This window comes from Embiotoca jacksoni, unplaced genomic scaffold, assembly GCF_022577435.1.
Source record: "Embiotoca jacksoni isolate LCO1_2020_lvr unplaced genomic scaffold, fEmbJac1.0.p SCAF_18, whole genome shotgun sequence".
Taxonomy (NCBI): Eukaryota; Metazoa; Chordata; class Actinopteri; family Embiotocidae; genus Embiotoca; species Embiotoca jacksoni.
Genome location: NW_027185318.1, coordinates 6,928,759 through 6,950,260, shown reverse-complemented (window position 1 = coordinate 6,950,260; position 21,502 = coordinate 6,928,759). Strand labels below are relative to the sequence as shown.

General features: G+C 45.4%; 1 protein-coding gene across 6 annotated transcripts in view; it reads left to right on the top strand.

Annotated features, from left to right (window-relative positions):
- The first annotated feature begins 12,048 nt into the window (after positions 1-12,048).
- The window catches only part of qkia (QKI, KH domain containing, RNA binding a), a 77,180-nt gene continuing 67,726 nt past the window's right edge, over positions 12,049-21,502 (top strand). For 4 of the 6 annotated variants that reach the window (XM_069152435.1, XM_069152432.1, XM_069152436.1 and 1 more), the window contains exon 1: positions 12,050-12,546. In XM_069152435.1, coding sequence (XP_069008536.1) covers positions 12,402-12,546 — 145 coding nt within the window. In that variant the 5' untranslated portion in view covers positions 12,050-12,401. Of the gene's footprint in view, positions 12,547-21,502 lie in introns of all 6 variants that reach the window. The other 2 variants (XM_069152434.1, XM_069152431.1) reach the window with 1 other exon arrangement.

Below are 21,502 nucleotides of genomic sequence, written 5' to 3'. Positions count from 1 at the left end.
TAGCTGACAGAGAATCCTCCGGGCATATTGACTTTTTGTTTTCAAAGCATCTTAGAAAATCTATAAAAAAAAAAAAATAAAACTTTGGTGAAACGTCAGAATCTATCTTTTCCCTGTCAAACATCACCCCCCCCCCCACACTCATGATGATGCTTGAATGTAGACTAAAAGTTTCGTTGTTCACTCTCTCGCAGATAAAAGAAGCTTCGGCCAGTTTAGATTTACGTCAGCGCGAGCCGTCTCCACCGCACACTGACACTGTTTTTAAAGGCAGAAGAAGAAAACATCCCCCCCCCCCCCCACTCCAGTGTTTTGGTTGTTGTTGTTGTTTTTTTACAGCCTGTTTTCAAGCCCGCGTGAGCGTTTTGAAGTAAGTACGCTATTTTACAATATAAAATATTCAGTCGTATTTTCCAGTAAACAAATGAAAGCCGTTATCTCGTCACCGGAAAACATTTTTATTTGAGAAGTCGCCAATGCTGTCCGAGGGTTGGTTTTTTTTTTTTGTGGAGAGTGATGCGGCAGCTGTGCCGCTGCTGCGTACTGTACTGTGTACCACCGTACCCATTCTGTCACGAACCCCAGCTGGAGACGGCCCGTCTGAACACGCGGGGAAAAGGCACGCCGGCGTGACAGCCGGTGAAACGCACACGCGCGCGCGTGCGTTTGGTTAACTTCCTTTGAACTCGTGTGGCCCGCGGCGATCTCGGCGAGCGCTCGGCAACTTTTACCTGACATCCTTTGTTTACCCGGACCGGTAGGCGTCTTCGACCAAACTCTGCGTTCCCACGCCGCCCTTTACCCTCCGTGGTGCCGAAGGCGCCGAGGGAAGTGTCGGCGGCCACGTTTGCCTCCCCCCTGCGCGGACGCACGCCGACGCGTGCACACGGGGGGGGGGGGGGGGGGACACTGGCAAGGACACTCGCACCATCTCTTATTGTAAGTCATGTCTCCGGCAGAAGCAACTTTACAAGCCTGTGGAGAAATCCATTCTCAACCGGAAGACAGGTTCATAATGCTCGTATTTCAACTTCGGCACGTCTCGAAAAGAATGTCACCGAATAGGTGTTCCACGCTGCTGAGCCGAGAAGCGCTCTGCTTCTCTGCCTGCTGCTTGATCTGCGCAGTGAAAGATGAAAAAGCAGCGCTGAGCGCTCCCCTTTCAAGACAATACGCCTTAATAACTGCGGCTGCGGAGCAAAAAAAAAAAAAACAAATACAGCAACGTGAGCCACTTTTAAAGGAGGGGGGTGGTGCGGGGGGGGGGGGGGATTTCACCTCTGTTCTCACTTAATGAGCCGATCGAACTCTGAATAGCCTGCAGTTCTGTCGAACTGTATCAGTGACGCCCCGCTGTCCCGCTTCACCTGTCCAATTTCACTGAGCCACAGGCAAGCAGCTGGCCAAGCAAAGGACGGAGAGCGTGGAGGTAGAGAGGGGGGCTGGGGGGGGGGGTACAAAGAGAAACACGGGGAACAGTTTTTCTGAGCTTTTTCCCCAAATATTCTTTTTGGTCAAGTCGGTTTTACTCGTGTAGCATTTCTCCACACAACATACGTTTTCCACAGCGCCGCACAGCGTCAGGCAGAATTAAAACATATCGGATGATGTGGAAACAAATGAAACCATTAATTAAGCAATACAAATGTAATTTAAAGAAATTTAGGGAAAAAAAAAAAAAATTTTTTTTTTTACAAAAAACAACACTTGTGGACACAAATGAGGAGACATTAAAGCTGTAGAAAATACATTTAAATTGGGCTCAAAAGCAATAATGTTTTTAAATTAATTCTGGACAGGAAACAAATGTAAGGATTCCAGTGCAGGTGAAATATGTTTTAAAGCATCAAAAGTATAAAAAACACCATGCAGGAAACGCTCCCTGTCAGTGTTTTACTACTATATGATGTTTCTGGATTAATATTACTGTTGAATTAATGGCCATTATATAATTTAAATTATGTAAGTACGCTAATTTTAACTACTTTTTGTACTACAGGTTGGTTTAATCCACAGTAATGTATCAAATTCCATGAGACCATCGTATGTTTGTATCATTCGACCCATAAAGGAACATCTAATCCTTTAGTTTACTCAGAAAAAAAAAAAAAATCGAATTCAGAATCACCAAATTTGGAGATACATGGTTTTCATTGGAGAGAAAAGGGTATGAAAAACTGTGATCTTAAAAGTAACGAGTGACCAAAGCTGTCAGACAAAAGTATAGTATTTGCCTCTGAGATTTAGTGAAGTGAAAGTATTAAAGTTAAAAGCCCCAGCAGTCTGACTGCTGTGGCTCAATTAGGCCACATCACAGGTGTTAATTGGCATTAAATGCTAAATGGTGACCGTTTTGACACCTCTTCAGGAAGAAAGGTGACAGACTGGAGAGGAACATCAAAGAATATGGTGACACACACACACACACACACACACACAAAATCACGTTTCTATCACTTTAAAGGACATTATATTGACTCACGTTCATTTATTTGAGACACACTCTAAACCTTAATCTCAACCTATCCTTAACCTGGAAATTTAACATTATGGAAAATAGCTTTTTGTCTTCAAAATGGAGGCAGGTCCCCACTCTGAAAAGATTTACAATCCGACACCAGGAGTAAGACAAGTACGCACACACACACACATACACGATAACGGCAAACAATACCAAACCACTACACCAAGCTGTAATTCTTCATGTAGGTAATAGAGAGAAGTGTGAAATGAACAGAAATGGAGGCAGTCATTGAGGTTATTTGGTCTATCAAAAGCATCACCGCATGACTGGTTCAGGCCTACGGGCCAGAAAGACCAAGCATGACACTACTTGAACCTCTCCCTTATCTCGTCCTGTTCTCGGACATGGAAAAAAAAAAAAAAAAAAAAAAAAAAAGCCCCAACAAATTTAGCATAGAGGTGAACTGATCCAGATCATAATATTCGGACCCTTTTCTTTTAGTCATAATGAGCAATTGATCATTTTGTCACTGCGCGTGCACCAGTATACTCAAGGAAATAGATTGCTCCCCGGCACAGGCTATAAGATCCTGCTCTACTTCCCTACAGCAGGTATTATCTGTCACAGATCAAGCCACATTATTATTTTCAGTCGAGAGGATTTCTCAGGGTTTTTTTGTTTTGTTGTTCCTTGTGTCTTGTGAAAGATATTCCTGTTGGGATGCGGGGTCGATTACCTGACATGTCACTCCCACCTCGCTCGTCAGTTTTTGTCTTTTGTTTATAAAAGGCACTGAAGAGATTATAGAAATTTGGGCTTCTTTTAAAAAAAATAAAAATAAAAATAAAAAAAATGCAAAGCTAAAATAAAAACCACCATTTCAATTATGTGTGAATCCCACTTTGTTCACAGTGCAACACGGACCACTAACTGGATTTATGGATCACTTGGTGAGTGTGCATGTTTTCCACATCTTTCCACGGTGTTGCGTTCAGGGCCAACGTTGACCGCTGAACGCGTAAGCACACCTGCCTTCATCCTTACAAGGGTGGAATAGAGTTCTCTAATCCGGGACCCGGCCTGACTCCTCACTATCTATTGCAACTGGACTCCAAGGGGTCAACCCCAGACGACGCGGGGCCCACGGGGCACTCAGTCCACCCCGGGGTTATTCTTAGCCCGTGGCTAGCCCAGCCTCCTACGACGACGACGACGACGACAGCTGAGGTAACACGTGCAAACCATTTGCCTGATGGAAGCGCTGCGTATTGCACTGGCAAGGGACGATTTATGCGCCAAATTCATACAGAACAGCAGTCAACCGGGCAGACAAGTGTGTACACGTGCGTCTGGCTCGCACACCACCGGCTACTTGAGGTTGAGACGTTCTTTCACAATGAACAGCGACTTCCTGAAATCTGTCTCTACGGAGCTCAAGTTCGTCCTTGTGAATCTCCACCACATCACGGCGGTGGCAGGCCAACAAAGGCTTTTGTATTGCGGTGAGCGGCGCGACAAAAAGATACACAAACACGCTGATAGCGTTCTGTTGACGGAGGGGTGGGGGGGGGGGAGGGGGGGGATTGACGGTAGCGGAGGAAAGGCTGAGACTGAGGGGACAATTATGGAAGACGAAAAGGCAGCACGGCAACGTTTGCGGTGTGTTGTTTTGAGAGAGAGAGAGAGAGGATGTTGAATAAAGAGGACGACGGGGAGATGGGTTACACCTGAGGCCCGGAGACAGAGCGGCGGTGTAAGATGAATCCAGCGCTGAGGAAAAAAAAATGAAGGGAAGGAGAGGGCTGTGTGGGCCACGTGGAGATGGATGGACGGAGGGGAGTGGGACGTTGTGTCACCTGGTAGAGAGAGCTGTCGAGCTTGCAGCCAGACCTGAGATTTAGGAGCAGTCAGCCGCGGGGAGAGGAATAAAGAGACCAAAAGACGAAACCACTTGTTTGTCTGGTTTTTTTTTTTTTTTTTTTTTTCCCCCGCCACAAGTGAAAAACAAAAGAGGATTGAGGCGACAACTGGCACTTAACGACATCACCACGCTCCCTTATCTGAACGAACGAGCTGAATGCGAATGCCCCACTTTGTGCACAACGATCCCCCAAGTCGAAAATCAAATAATTCATCCATGTGGGCCGCAATTAATATGATCAAAGCTGGGCTGTGTGTTGCATGTCATAGCGTTAACCCAGTGGACAGCCGAGGATTTAATAAGCATTCAGGAAGTCTTCATGCGTCTTCCTCTTTATCACTTCCTTCCTCCTTTCATCTCGTCCCTTCTTCTTCTTCTTCTTCTTCTTCCTGTTCTGTCCTGTCTCTCTCACGCCAGTGTTTAAAGTCTCACAAGGCAGATTGTTAGAAGCAGCGACGAGGGGATTGTGCCGTGCAACCGAAAATAAATGCCCCCGGGGGAATGATTTGTCTTGTTCCCGTCTGCCTGGCGGACTCCACGCTCATCCAGGGACCCACTGAGCATGTGCGAGACGTGACAGCACAATGGAGATTTATCTATCTGCCTCTCCATATACCAGGTGTCTAATTCGCAGGCTTAATTCCAAGAGTGGAGGGATAACGTAAACACTCTTGAGCTCACGTTCTGTTTTCCTTGTGCATCCCTCGATAACCCTCCCCTTAAATATGAATGAAGTCAGCTGAAAATCTCACATCCCGATTCACTGTTTAGGTTTGTGAGGGATTCTCTTATCTGTGCTTGTGATGGTCAGCGTGATTCTGTGTGCGTGCGTGCGTGTGTGTGTGTGTGTGTGTGTGTGTGTGTGTGTGTGTGTGTGTGTGTGTGTGTGTGTGTGTGTGGGTCCCAGACCACAACACAGGATCAATCCTCCTCCGAGCAGACGTGATCAATGAGGATCGTGTGCCGCCGTTCTCCGTGACTCTCCTTCTCCCACTTTTCTCTGTTCGTCCCCCCCCCCCCTTCTTTCCTCTCTTGCAGGTCTTATCTCTCGCAAACACTCATTTCTGTCCCCGCTACGGGTTGGCAGGCGCGCACAAACAAGGCAAAAACAAGCAAGTAAACAAATGCAGGGACCCTCGGTGGGCGCGGTGGACGGACCCCGCGCTGTCCGCGAACTGGCGGGGGGGGACAGATGTAGCACCGGCCGGACTCCTTTAAGCTGTATTGACACCGGCGTCTCCTCCGCGAGGGGACAGCACGAGGAAGGAGGGTGAAACTTGTTTGTCCTCGGCTCTTACTGTAAACCCGTGAACGCGTGGTTGCGTGTGTCGTTTCCTCCCTGCCGATTGATGATGAGCGGGTTCGAGGTGGGAGTTTTGGAGGTGTGCTGTTTTCCCCACCGCAGCCTTCTATCCCAAGTGGCTCCAGCTGTCGTCCCCTTCACCACTCCGTCCGTCCCCCCCCAACCCGTCTGCGTGACAACAGGCAGGCCAACAGACGTTTCCATCACCAGATTGCCAAACCGCTGGACCATCTACTCTACAACACCCAAGGTGACCTTTAACAAAATAGAGAATGGTGTATCGCTCGTGGTGGGGAGGGCAAAATGGCTTATTGGAAACAGAAGAGCAGAAATGTTGCGGTGTCAGATTGAATTGTGAGAGATATATATATATTTTTTTTTTCTCTCTCACGCCGCCTCTCTCTGTGACAATCAACCGGCCGACAACGTTTCTTTCAAGCACAACCAGTAGTGTGCGATTCTTTCTTATCCGTGGTCTAATTCGTGAAGGATGGAAAGAATTAAAAAAAAAATAATAACAGTTACGTCTCTTCCACTTTCGTTGAACACTTTGTCCCTTAATTCTACAGCCACAAACAGGTCAAAGACCCGTGCGGAAATACGGCTACGTCTGAACCCAGCTTCACACGAAGCTGGTTAAATGTGGAAAACGCCTCTTTTTGTGCCTGTTTTGGCCTTTCTCAACCCTGTAATGCGACCGACAGGAAGGTGTTAAACGTAACACGTCCCCCCCCCCAACTCCAGTCCAGTCCCCTTTACTCTCAACTGTAATGGATACCAGGCCCAGTTTGCTGTTTTTGGTGCTGGGAGACCAACTATACCCGACTGACGTCTTTGCACGGCCTCATGACAGGGTTGTGCCGCTCTGGTGAGGTTATCTCGGCGGTGATCGGCCTCTTTCATCTTGCAGTAAACAGCAGCATGCCACAACGCCGCGTTGGTAAACGAGCTCTCCGGCCCGTTTTCCGGTCCGACCGACCGCTGCCTCACGTGATTGGCCACCATGTCGGGTTCGTTCTGTGTCAACCCTCTCTCTTGCAGCCTAAACACACTCCAGCGAGTCCAATCAGGATCAGAATCTCTTCATTTGCCAAATGTACAATGTATTTAGGACTTTGACTTGGTGACACAGTGCAGTGAGACAACAGTGTGTGTGTGTGTGTGTGTGTGTGAGGAGGGAGCTGGCATGGTTTGTTTAAGTGGCTGGTCATGATGAAGGAGCACCTACAGACGGATTGAAGTTTTCTGACGAGCCGGTGGGTCGATCCAGGTCCCGGCCCGCTTCCCAGCACACAAAACAAGTACCTGTTTCTTGCCCGCGTGCCGGCTGTCCCGTCACCGCGGTGCTACCCGGTCCGCGTTGGGTGCGGACGGAGGCGCCACACAAGCGATGGAGGCAGGTGAGGACACTCTCGACAGCGGTTCTGTCGAACCAGAGCCGGACTTTTTGATCTCGTGTTCGTCCTCCGGAGCAGCCTGATGAAGAACATAGTGAGGAGTATGTTGCCCGTCTCTGCGGCGTTGGTGGAGGGGAGGGGTTGGGGGGGGCGGGGACACACAGGTGGGTGCCGAGCCACACCTGTTGGTTCTTGATGTTTGGGAAGTCCGTAATCCACAGGCAGATGGGGTGGGGCACCCGCAGCTGGAACAGCTTGATGTGCAGACGGTCGGGGAGGAAGGTGAAGACTAAAATTAGAGCCCTGACAGGTGACTGGTAGGACTGCCGTTTTGAACCCGGATGCGGAGCGAATGCAGCGGCTGACCAACCTGCAACTCCTGTAATGGTGCTGAAAAAAAAAGAAGCTTTGTTTATTTAATACATTTGGTGTTGCTTGTAACACTTAATAATACTGCCGGGTAGAGCATTTTGATTTGATTAATAATTGTGACGGATGGCTGAGACGTTCACCGGCGCTGCAACAACAGACCCTGGTGGCGCAGAGTTGTGCTGAGCATCCTGTCCGGTGATACTGGACTGTTTTGATTTGTTTGTCAGCCAACTGAGTCTTTATGAACGCACTAGAATCAAAATTTGATTATGACAGCATTTTTCTATTACCTGAGCTTCTCTCAGACTCCTTTAAGCACTAAAATGTTTTGTGAATTCCTCTCAAACCAAAAACTTCGGACTCTTAAATCTGGGTCTGAGACATCCCTCATTTTTATGACTTTCTCCGAACTCAACCAGTTCGGAGCTACTTTTATCCCAAATATGTGTTGTGTATATGACCCGTGGCTGCAATCAATCTTTGAATTTTATGATTGCAAATCATCAGACAAGTTAAATGGCAACACCTGCTCTGTGTGGTTGGAAACACTGACATTTAAAACGAATGCCCACAAACCATTTCAGAGGCCCTTAAATAAATCCGTCTTTACATGCCACCCAACTAACCCTGGAGGGGGAAGTTGATCCCAACGTGCCCCACCATTGCTCAGCTTCAGCTATGTACACCTGTAAGGTCTACAATTTTTAACGTCGGGTGATCTCAAAATACATAAATATTGTTCTGTCACTGACAGTGAGGAATGCGCAGACACTGTTTCATGCGAGCGTGCACAAACTAGTATGAGGGCAGCATTGCATGAACACACGCACACGAGCAGAGTCGAGCACTTGTCATGTCACGCTTACGATCGGAGTTCAAATGAATAGGTACATTATGTATTTCTCTGTGTATGCTCCGTATATGCTGTGGTTGCTGGAAGGGCATTTATTTCTGTTGCGCTGTGCGCTCACACCTTCCTCAAAATGTAAATGACCCAGATTCCGCCAGGCACTTTTTCCCCACAGTCTCAAAACCAGCAAGTCAGAAGAAAAAAAAAAAAAAAAAAAGGAAAGATGTTGTTCTTGTTTGTATGTATGCGTGTTATCAGAGCCGGGGAGTCTCTGTTTGCCTCCTCCAGAGCCGCCGTTATCGCAGACAGCCTTGCCTCGACAGAGTCACCGGCTCTCAGTCGCTTCCCTGCGGCTGCGGCCCCCGAGGCAAGCCGCAACAAGCCACGGGGCCCCCACCGAGGGCCTCGTTGTCTGCGGCAGCATACTTTCAGTTGAAAACCCAGGGCGCTCTCCGAGCTCATTGTGGCTGAGTTAACAGCCTCTCTTCAAAAGGGGCTAAACGCATGTTCATTAATTATCTGGATCCTTGTTAATTGGATTAATTGTTGAATGGAAACCGTGTTATTAAAAATGACGAAAACACAAGGGCAGGGAGAGCAAAAGGAGGGATTAATATCGTTTCTGTTTACTCTCAGGCTGTCAGAAGACACATGCACGGGCTCACACACACACGCACACACACACACACACACACACACACACACACACACACATACAATACACATACAATACACATAAGCACACGTCTCTCTCCCTCTAACTCCGTGTTGCCATTTCACACACACATATCGACACACACATACGGAAGCTGTATGTGACCCATCTCAGAAGAATGAGCGCCAGGCAAGGTGCAAATGACCATGCTCACCGTTAGTGATAAGAACTAAACCCGTTTTCAAAGCTCCGAAGAAATGCCAGATTCCTTTTGATGCAAGAAGACTGTGACTTTTCCATCGCTTATATTCAAAGAACAAAAGGGTGTGTGGGAGGGGGGGGGGGGACGGAGGAGGTGCAATAAAGTCAACACTATGAACAATTTAGCTGTCTTCAAGTCACATGAAAAATTGTGTTTTCTCATCCCCTCCGCCTATCTGCTCAGTCTTACCCACCGGCGTCGCTTATCAGCGTTTGACTTCAAGGGATGTTTTATCGTGCGGGCTTTAAGATATCACGCTGATACCGCAGACCGCTCGGGCGACGGGACTAACGTTACACGTCCTGTGTAATTGGCGGCGGTGTAAATGACAAGTCGTTCCGCAAAAGCCTTACCGTCTGTGTTTTTTTTTCCTCTGGTCACCGGTTGAAATCGTGACAGGCTCACCGTGAATTTCAGACAACATCAAGTGCAGGGCCATTAAACGGAGGTAAATGTTTTAAGAAACATGAGAAAGTGAACTGACTCCTACATTGACCAAGACGATGAGTAACAAGCTGCACCCTTGCCTTGGTGCCAGTGTTTGTGCGCCCTTGCCCAGCGATCAGGACGGTCTCCTCTGCGCTGGGTTCGTCTGAGACTTAACTGAGGCGCAACAATAATTATAGCTAAAACATGCTGTAGCTATAAGTAGATGCGGGCTGAAGGGCAAAGATGCATGATGCACCGGTTGTTAAGGCAACTGTATCTGTCTTCCTGCTTTGATGTTGAGACTCCTGTCGCCTGCTGCACTCCTAAATGCTGTTGTTTGGGGGACGAGGAACCGATTATACATGTTTTTGTGTTTGTTTGTTTTTTTGTTATCTTTTATTTGTTAGGAGGTTTCAGTTTTGCATAAATGTTGTACATGTCTCCTGAGGTAATAATGCTGTGACACAAAGTCAGTCTATTTAAACTTGTCCAAACACATCACCGCATGTACTTAGTTTTGTTTTGATCAATTTACTGGACATGCTGCACTAATTCTAAAACCTTGAACTTAATTGCCTTTCCTTCATACCAACACAGTGGTGACGAACCAAAGCCAGAAGGTCATAGTGCAGCTGTTTAAGCAATTCACTCACCCGGTGTGGGGGCTAATTTTACAAAGATATGAGTGGGTGAGCGGAGAGCGGACAAATTGAACGACGGCCAAGGTCGGGGCTCAGATTTAGCCGGGTGCCTCTCAAACAGCAGCTGTTTAAATCAGAACGGACCAGTTGTGGTTTATTTTCACACAAAGTAGGATGTGAATAACTGGAGGAAGCTGGTTGTGTGCGTTCCATTGATCAAGGGTGTTAATCTTCAGAGGATACGTAGAAAGGTCCTCCCAAGGACAGGACAATGAAAGGGCTACATTCATTACCGGAGCACTGATCAATCGGTCCCAAGGCGGATAACAAGACGTACAGGTCTTGAGTAACAATAGGCAATCTTGTAGGATATGGACTGCACAGGTTGATCTTCCTTTCATATTTCAGCTGCCTAAAGTGAAGCCCACACACACGGGATCCACAATCAGCCTGGTTCGTAGGCCGGGTCTTGGCAAGTGTGTCGCACACAAACCCTGTGTATGTGTGAAGCGGGAGCCTGAACACACACTCAACCCACGTACGGCTTTTCAAACCACCTCACTACTCCGTAGCAGATTAGGAGACCCATACACGTCATCACTAAAAAACAGAGAATTACAAAAGACCTCCTAAAATCCAAGAGACAACTGGGGCTGCTGTGCTTTTATGCAGTCGCTTGGATTGTTGTTTTGACACTGGAGTGGACGAATAAAGGACTGCCTGGATGCCCTTGTGCAACGTGAAGGATTTCTTTATCATTTCTCCCCTTGAAAAAGTTAATGACGATGAATCTTTACCGTAGAGGAGAACTGACTTCATCGCTGAAGCGCCCCGCATGCACACCATTTTAGTGCACTATACTTATTTAATACGTACGTCTCTAGCTTATATACAGTCTCTAGTTGAAACACGGGGAATATAAAACCAGTCAGAATTGGTAAACAGTTCTTTCTCAGAAGAGTGGATCTTTTTTTGATGAAATTAAAGTTAAGTACATGTCATACATAGTGACCCCATTTACATGTGCACAGTTATGCCGTTTTTTTTTTCATCTTTTGTTTTCAATCATTTTGGGTATTTGGCATTTACTTGGAACATAGAAACCATGGCTGTTCATATGCCTTCGTACAAATAGTATTCAGATTTCTGATTGTTACCCCGAATCTCAGCCACAATACGCTGCACCAACTAGTTAAGAAAATCAAAAGAAATTCAAATAAAATTATGACTCATGACTCTAAATTTATAAAGGATTTACTTAGCTTCCTAAAACAAAGCAAAAATATTAAAATATTATCTTGAGTGACGTTTCACTTACAGTTCTGGGGACTGCAAACGCAGTCCATTCACACACATACTAATGTCATGGGTACTGCCGTTGTTATAAAAGTTATTACTGATTACAGTGTAAAACTATAAAGAAACAAAAATATTGAATGTGGAAAAATTAGTACGTAACTGTTTCTGTCGGTTTGGAAAGCTAAAAACAAGTAAATTTGTGATCTTCTGTGTTGACAACACTTTCAGGGAGGGGGGGAGGGCATTGCGTTCCTGCGCACGGCCTATCATTGGCCAGTATTTCTGTCCGTCATCTCACCAACTTTTTTTTTTTTTTTTTTTTGTTTTTTTTCCACCCCTCCTTCTCGGTCCGGATCCGAGCGCTCATTGGTCACGCCGTCGGTCCCCACGAAAGACCGCGCGGCCAATAAGCGTCGAGGGAGGACGGACCCTTTTTCCGGTAGAACGGTCGCTCGCGCCTACAGTGGTGGAATCGAACGTCCCCGAGCGCACACGGCGTAGAGGAGAGTACGGCGCGCGAGTCTCTGGAAGGGAGATAACGGTGTCTTTTTTTTTTTGTCCCCCGAAAAAAAAAAAACAAGAACGAACCAAAACCTGTATTTTAAAAGGGGTTTTTTTTTTAAACAAGAGTCTTCTACACACCAGGAGGAGGGAAAGAAAGCGAGGGATTGGAGCCGCAAGTTTTTTTTTTTTTTTTTTTTTTTTTTTTTTGGTCGTTTTTTTTTTTCTTTTTTTTCTCTTTTTCTTAAAAGAGGATTCTGTGGTTTTTTTTTTTGACGGTGGTTTGTTCTTCGCTCTCGTCGCAAAGATGATGGTCGGAGAGGTCGAAGTGAAGGAGCGACCGAGGCCGAGTCCCGACTATTTGATGCAATTATTAAACGAGAAGAAGCTCATGACCAGTTTGCCAAATCTCTGCGGCATCTTCACGCACCTAGAGAGGCTTCTGGACGAAGGTAAGCGGGCATTGTGTGTGTGTGGGAGACCCCGGGGAGGAGGTAGGGAAGGAGGGGGAGGGAGGGAGCGTGACCACGGTTCGGTCCGGTCCGGTATCGGCTCGGCGTCGCTGGGCATCCCATCCTTTGCTGCGGAACATCGGCGACGCACGGACCTACACCCCGATATCCCGGGCCGTGTGGCGGGCGTAGTAACAACAACAACTTCCACCGAAAAGGAAAAGCCATTAAAACGGATTTGAGAGTTTAGTTGTTGTTTTTTTTTTTTTTTTTTTTTTTTTTTTTTTTTGGCGTCCACGAGAGTTTTGTTTGACTTTGTGCCCGACGAGAAAACTTTCTTTAACTCTCCTATAAAAAAACCAAAAACAACAACAACAACAACCAAAGAAATGTTGACGTGTTGATAAACATTTATCCACCGATAAGTTTTTAAAATCACACTTTCCAGGTGAAGCTGTGTTGATTTTAGACCGGGCCTGATTTCCACATGTTCCACAAGCAGTCTTAGCTCGGGGGTTTAGCCACATTTCTGGCTAACGAGCCTGCGCACCCTTAAAAAAAATAAATAAATAAATAAAATAAAATAAAAACTCTCCAGGAACCAAATGGTGGCGATAACTTCGCCGCGGATGAAATAAATAGTCGTCGAGACTTGTTTTACAACGGCTCCTTGTTTTAGTCTCCGAGGGGTCGTGTTTAGTTGTCGCCCAGCGGCCGAGTCCGACAGCACCGGAGGAATGTGTCTGCTTGTTGCCCAAACAATGGCCAGTGAGTTACCGCTGGTGGAGGGGAGGAGGAGGTGGAGGAGAGAGGAGGTGGAGGGAGGAGGAGGGGAGTGCACGAAGATTATTTCAGCCGTCTCAACTTTTTTATTTTTTATTTAATACCGTTTTTGTTGTTGTTGTTGTTGTCTCCATTCGTTGAGCGGACTGAAACATTCGTCTCCACGCGTGGTTACGCTTCTCCGTTATAGTTCCTTTCATTTGCTGCAGCAGTCGTCGTGGTTGTTTTTTTTTTTGTGTTCTTCTTTTTTCTTTTTCACCCTTAACAAAAAAAAAACAAAAAAAACTGCGTCGCCCTTTTGTCGGCGGCGTCGTCCAGACGGCTGATTTATTTATTTATTTTTATTTATTTTTTTGGGCACACTCAATATCTCTGAGAAGCGCGAGTTGTTCGCTTGTTTTATGTTGATTCTATCAATAACATGACGGGAAGGTTGGACCTATGGTTTATGTAACTGAGCTGGGGACACTAGAGAGCGCCACAGTCCCCCCCCCCCCCCCCCTTGTCTGTCCCCGTGCTGCGTGTGTGTGTGTCTCTCGGACTTGGACACATCGCCCCGTACAAAATAACACGCTTTTCTGAGTACTGCGTTACTTTCACGCTTGGTTTCGGTTGCATATCTTGGACGAGCAGGCTCTGAAGTATGCAGTTGCTAAACCGGTCTGAAAAGATTGTTCTGGCTGTCTTGATGCGTGATAAACAAGACACTTGAATGCAGGAGACAAGACACTTCCTCAATAAAAAAACAAAACAAAACAAAAAACAAAACGACACAGTGCAAATAATAACTTGTGTAACACTAAACAAAGTAGATCTGATCAAATTAAGTTTAAATCTAAATGTTACGTATTGAGGTCCTCTAATCTCAGCCTATTAAATGCCACAGAGACTATAAACTGATGACTTTTCTACAGCAACATTCAAATGCTTTTCATTAAAAAGCAATTGCAAATTGTAGCCTGACAAAATCTAGTCAGTTAAACGACAACATGATTTGAGACCTCACTGATTTTCCAGGATGCAATTGTGGCAGTTTCCCCAAGTCTTTGAATGATTTTGCCGCTAAAGATCTCCGATTTGATGCCCTCCGCATCCCATAAACGCATAAAAAAAAAAAAAATGTATGAACTAGATCCATGTTGCTATTTTGTACTGAATTGGGACTGTTGGGTGTTTTTATTCTGCTTTGAAGGAGACATGTTTTCCCTTTTGTCCCCACTCAGCTCAGCCGGCAAACTCTTGTTGTTTTGAAAGCATTAAACTGTTTTTAGCTTCTGTTTTTTGTTATCTAACGTATAAAACATTTTCCACATACTAAGGTCTCCCTTGTGGAGCTAACTAAAATAACCCTGAATCACCCCCCCCCCCCCCCAAAAAAAAAAAAAAAAAAAAAAAATCTCTCTTCTGTTTATTAAATGGACTCTTAACTTAAAATATCTTTTTAACTTGCGAGTTATTTCATGTATGGATTGCAGGTTACTTTCTGCACTGCTTGGTTTTGTGTCTTTCCGGTAACTCCGCTGTTGGAGAGGTTAAGAAGTCAGACCTGTAATACCGGTCTGGTCTGGTCTGGTCTGGCATGACGTTTTAATCGTACTGAGGGATAGAAAACGAGTCAAATCTTCCCTCTCTGGTTTAAGAAATCACTGCTGGGACGCTCCCGTCTTCCCGGTCCCAGACTCGCTGCTCTAAAGTCACACATGTGTGAGGTTTACAAGGGTTTCCACAGCACCAGCCCAAACTTTACCCCGCCGCCAATAATTGCATGTGTGTGAGAGATGAAAGCCGCCACAGTGCAGAGGAGGTCTGTCTGACTTTCTGTTCGGGGGTTGTTTGGTCTGCTCTCCCTTTTGGACGGGGCTCAAGCTCTGATGTGATATTTGGGGGCTGTAGTCTTTTCCCTCCACGTCCCCCTCCTGGTGTAAACTGATCCGTGCAATCCAGTCTGTTAAATTTTTATAAAGAAAACAAGCAGCAGTGCTCAAAATAATCCGTCCTTTGGACTTGGTGGTCTTAAGGTTGCTGCAGTGTGTGTTATGTTAAACGTGTCCTGTTAGGTGGCCTGTCTGTTCTGTTCTCTCTAAAAACACACACAAATAATAATAATAATAATAATAATAAAAAAAAAAAGTTTTTAAATCGTTGTTGTGTGCTTGTTAGACTTCACAGAGGAGTCTTAAATCTGTGGTCTTGTGGTATTGTGGTGTAAATTGTGTTTGATCTACCAAGTGTTTTTTTTTTTTTTGTGTTTTTTGTTCAGCGTATATAGTTTCCTCCTCCAGTGCGTCTTGCGTGTGCCGGAGACTTTTCGGTCAGTTCCTTTCTCATTGAAAGCGGGGTGTATTGTCACGGTAACGCGGAGAAAACAGATGCTACTCCAAAAAGCTATTGACGTTCGGGGCAGAGGCAAAAAAAACAAAACCACAAACGGTCCATGTGGAGTTATCATGAAATGAAAAGAAAGTACAAAACGGGGGTGAAACTTAAAACGACGGTCCTAATCTGTCAACAAAGCTTTGCCTGTCTCCTTTCCTGAGGCTCAAAAGTTTTCTGCGGATTGTTGATAAAATCACCACGACGGCACTTTTTCATCCGATTAAAGTATGTTTCGTAGGCCCGCGTGCGATGGAGCAGCTTCAACGCCCTCCTTTGTCCTACTTCAGTGCAACTAATGGGAGCAAAACATTTTAACCAGTTGCATTTGAACGCTCGAGACTCCTCCACTTCTCTTGAGTTTAGCCCTCCGACAGCTGCAAGTCTCCCCCCCCACCCCCCCAACCCGCCCAAACATTTCACACATGTCTACACAGCTGTTTCCACGACGGAAGAAAGCCGACACCACCCTTGTTTGTGACGACTGTTTCCCAGTTCGTATGTTGTCCCTCAAGGTCGTTCTGGCCGATTGACAGGCCCCCCCCCTTTGAAATCCCCTTGCGTTGCAGTTGTTCATCTCCCCGAGGTGACACCTGCTCCGGACTTTTTTTTTTTTTTTTTTTTTTTTTCTCTTTACGACGTGCCTGCCAACAAGCTGCTTCAAATTGCTATATTTTCTCTTGGCAGCAGGAGACAGACCATATATCTACATCTAGAGATGTAGCCTAGTATGGAAGTGAAGGCGGTTTCGGGAAGCAAAGCATTAAAGAAAGGGAGGATTTCTTTGCGGTACAAAAGTTGGGCTGGGCAAGATACTAAAGGAATTTGTTTAATTAGATTTAAAAAAAAAAAAAACCATTTTAAACATTAGATGTTGCAGCTTTTTTTTTTTTTTTTTTTTTTTTAAATATTTTCTTTTATTTTTTAGTTAAACACACTTGAATAATGGCAGCAATAGCTGACAGTGACAAAATAAGAATGAGGACAAGTAGTCATATTACTTCACAAATCAGTTTTACAAAGTTGGATCCCAAAACAGACCACAGAGCTGCGTAAAGTCCTGCACAACATAAAAGCATGAAGCAACGACAGTTTTAGTTTTATACCCGCTAAAAAGCCGCTGACTTTAGCTGCCTCACTTTCATGGTGTGTAACAAAGACTGGCGAAAGGAAATTACAGAAGCGTTGGCTTGGGGGGGGGGGAAACGGTTCCCTTTTCCGGCAAAGTATTGCTTTGTTGTTATTTCTTTTTGCCCAGCTGCTACCAGTGTTGCTTCTTTTTTTTTTTACAATACGTAAACATTAGTAGTTCACATATTACTGGAGAAAAGCCTACAGTCGTATTAAAGGAAACTATTTTTGAATCATGTTTTGTCTGCAGAGAGAAAAGAAATCGATTGAAACGGAATCGTCCAAACATTTGACTAAAAAGATAAAGATTTGTTTGTTTTTTTTAAACCCAGCCTGAGACACAAGCCTATTGTCCAGCTTTTGTTTGTACAACAGATGAAATGTCCCATTGTTCCATCAGACACTGCCTGGCTGTGTATCCACGCGGTGCGAGCGACGCGCCACTTGTTCCTGGCTACGTCACCGTTTGCATGTGCAGTTTTGTGTGTCTGCTTGTTTGTCTCCGTGTGTCACGATTTAACAGGACATTCCTGGGAGAGCTGTCAAGCGCTTGGAGGACAAACTGTCTGCTGTCCACTGTGTGGTGCCTTTGTAGGGAACTGGTCCTTTGGGAACAGCTGTTTAGAGAACAGATTGTGATAAATGAGAGAATGCTAGAAGTCTGCGCTTTCTTTTCTTTTTTTTTTCCCCCCACCTGATGTCCCATATTTCTGTCAATCATGTATATGATCTCCATTTTTTTTAAGTTTTTTTTTTCTTCTTCATATGCACGCGTGTGCCGCTGCGACGCTCTGCTGCAGGTCGACCCCTCGGCGTTCCTCAGCGCGGGGCCGGACCTGCTGTAACCTCTGACGTGCAATCAATTTGGCAGCTAACAAGATTGAGCACCGCTCGCAAAGTGAGATACCGCTTAGAGCCGGTGAGAGGACACAGATAGGGACTGACCGGGAGGGAGAATCGGTGGGGGGGGGGGGGGGGGGGGGGGGGTGTAAGGCCAAGACTGTTGTCGCGAGCAGAAACCTGTTATATCCCGCTACCCCAACCCTTTCTCATTCTCTTCCCAAAGCACCACTTATAAGCTAGAATTTAATTAACCAAGAGCCATTCTGCGAGCTGGTTTACTGAGCCGTCGCCACCGGTGAGAAAGCAGAATTGGAGGCTTTGTGCTGTCTCTCATTGTCTGCCCTCGCTGTGGTCCCTCGCTCCGTCTCTCCTCCCCGGTAATAAATTAGGCGGTGGCGGGGAGTCTTGACAGGGTGAGGTGGAGAGAGTGTGCAGCGCGACCCAGCGTTTGCCTTCGCCTGTCTTTTTTTTTTTTTTTTTTTCCTCCTGACGCGCCTCCTCCGCCGAGCAGCCTCCTTTCTCGAGCCCCACCGCAGTGTTCGGCCGTGAGCTTCGGTCCCGCCTCCGACTCCAACCCCGAACTCGTCTTGCCCCGCTCTGGCCCCAGCAACGCCACTCGCCCCCCCCCCCCCCCCCCGCGGATGCTGCATGATAAAGTCATCCAACGACAGCTCCGGGCTCTTATCTCGGGCCTCAATCCCGTGAGTGCTGGGGCCTCCTTATCATTGCTGCCTCTGCCTGGCCTCCTGTCTCCGTGCCCTACCCTAACTGCCTAGCTGACTATCTAGCGCTCTTGTCGCCAAGACTAAGTATCTTCCCTTGTATTACTGCTGGCTGTTAGACAACACATAGCTACAGGCAGTTTATCTCTCTCTCTCTCCTGTCCCCCCCCCCCCTCCCCGGCCCTCACCCTCCCACCCCCACTTCAAACCTTAAAAGCACCGCAGTTGCATCAAAAATAAACAGAATAAGGAAACCAGATGCACAGGGAATTTCCCTGAAGGAATTGAGCTATGTGGATTGTGTTAACGCAAGAGTCGTGGTTTAATGTGTTTGCTAGATGATGACAAGCGGGGCTAAAGACGTATCAGAGGATTTTTGTCATAATTATGTTGCCACAGCTCCTTGACACAGACTCGTTCATTAAATCAGGCAGCTTATCCCTTTTTCTGAATCCGGGCTCCTCCCACTGCCCTTGACCCAAGTTGTGTCAGCCTTTTTACAATCCGTTTTCGTCATATTTTTTTTTTCTTTTTCTTTTTCTGTCCGATTCAAAAACATGTACGGGAAGTTTCAGACAGGAAAGTACTCTGGAGAGGGCGAGTCAGTGGTTTGTTTTTCTTTCAGTCAGACACGGAGAGGGGGGGGGGGGGAAGCTGTTTCCTGGCCGTGGTGACAAGAGGCCTGCTCTTCTTTTACCCTCTGCCACAGAGAGGGGGTGGGGGGGGGCCTGTCTCAGCTTTCTTTTGAGTAATTTTGATTATTTCATGAATCACATCTCATCCCATTTCTCCCCATCTCGCATTTGCGCGGATAAGCAAGGCACACAATTTTTCTCGGTTGGGGGAAGTACGGGCCCCACCCTGTTACATTCTTCGAGTGCTTCAAATAGCTCTCCCACTCGCCTCACTGGTAACAGTCCGCCTTATTGCCAAACTCTTTCTTTTTCGCTGTTTAAGTAGCTGAGCTGCCACAACAGATCCAGTGACTAACAATTAGGTTTGACAGAATCATACCAGCAACATTTGTTTTCATCCCATTTTTTTTTTTTTTAATAGAAAAGGAGTGAAAAAAATGAGCTGAATACTCGCTCTGTCCTTCTCTCATTCGTCCACTTTTTTTTTTTTTTTTTTCTATGTTTAGAGGAGGAATGGCAAGTGAGCATTGGCAGCAAGCTCAGGAATTTTACCGGGAGCGTCAGAGCACTTAACCTCCAGTCTGCTGTTTGTTTTCCACGCACAAACTCTCGTAGTGTTGCAGCTCTTGATTAAATGTCACATTGACACAAAGTACCTTCAAATATCAAAAAATATTCAATGAGTCATTTTTCTTAAACTTGATAGATTTTTGTTTTGTTTTATTTACTGATTCCACTTGTATAAAAAAAATATATAAAAGTCCAGTAATGCTCCAAAAACCTCAAATTTAAGGATACGCCCACCTCTATCTGTAAACCGTTTACCATTGCCACATGTCCAAACCCATATCCTCATCCAAACCCTGCAGTTCGAGGGATCACGAGGCCTCGTCCTCTTCAAAACACCCTTGTAGATAAGTCGGCCTGTGGTCTGCACCCTTTGCCTCGGTTTCTCACTGGTAGCAGGCTGGCCGATAAATCACAGATGAATAATTAAACTGTCCTTTAGCAGCCCGTGTTGTTTCTGTGAGGCTTGGCAAGAGCAGGCGGCGCTGCCCTGCCCTTCCCCAAGAGCCACAGAAAGTGAGGTGGCAAGAGGTGCTGGGATTCCTCCACAACATTGTGCCATCAAATATAAAGCGCCAGGAAGTAACTAGTCTCAGCTGCTTCTCTGAATATCTACAACGAACACATTTTTCAATCCTAAAATGTCAAAATCCATCCACAATATCTGCTGTTGCTTCTTACTGCTCTCTTGATATTGTGCAAAACACCAATCGGTTCCTCTGCCGTTGTTTAGATTTAAACAAAATGCATGTTTTTGTAATGATAAAGTTTCTTATCCTGTTTTCTCTGGTGTATGCTTCTGCATCATTTGCTTTAATCAGAGTTTTTATTCTGGCATTTCCACTATGTTGACTGAAATGCACTGCAACTCTGTCATTGCGCAACTCTGTCATTGTGCAACTCTGTCATTTTCTTTGATACATTAGTAAACACGCTTTCCAGCATCCAGTTTTACAAGAGGATTGCTAAGTTTGTTTAGTCTGTCCTATACATTTAATCATGTCTTTATAACTTAAGAAATGGTTCGGAAACTACTAACACAATAATGCTGCAGTTTGCAGATCATGCTTTGTTTGTGTTTTTTTTTTACTGAGGGCAGTTTTTATTGTTCAACTGGCTCTGTGTCTCGAATGCAGATGATCTCCTGTAATGTTTTCACCATGCTTCTTTTTATTTTTTTTATTTTTTTTAGATATTGTGGTCCCTTCAGATATCTTGGAACTTGACGTGAATAAAATTGACATGTAGTAAGGAAAAAAAAAAAAAAAAAAAAAAATCCTCGTATGTGTTTTACTGCCACCTTGAGATAGTTTTTCAGTAGTGAGGAGAACAAATGTTTTTGTAACAGTTGTTGTTTGAGGTGAAGGTGCTTGCAGTTGTGATAATTAGCAGTAAAATACTATCATGTTTGTGTTTAGATCTCAAACTCCAAAAGTTTAATTCACCTTTCTTAAATTTTTAATTTTTATTAAAAAAAAAAAAAAAAGCTCAATGTTTTGATAACAATATTTAGATATTTTGCTTTCACACTGGCTTCTCTAAAATAGTAAAATTTTTCTTGCTGTAGTTTTGGGTAAAAATACAAATTTAATTGGTTGAAAAACCTTGGATACTTGACCGACACTTTATGCTATCTCAAATATGCACCACTCACATTTTTCGAGAGTCGCCTTTTTCCACTTTGGCGCCTTTTTACTAATTGTAAAGATTGTCGTGTGTTAAGTAGAAGCATGTCAGCAGGGGGAAGGAGAGGATTCTCGAAGCCGTCCTGCTGCCGTGTTTTCTGTAAGCACAGTGAACTTTGTATCCTCTTTTTAAAAAGAGCTAATCTCACGTTGTTGTTCTTCATATCTGCAGCGTTTCTACCGCTCGCACCAGAGCTTGTGACTAGAAGCTATGGGC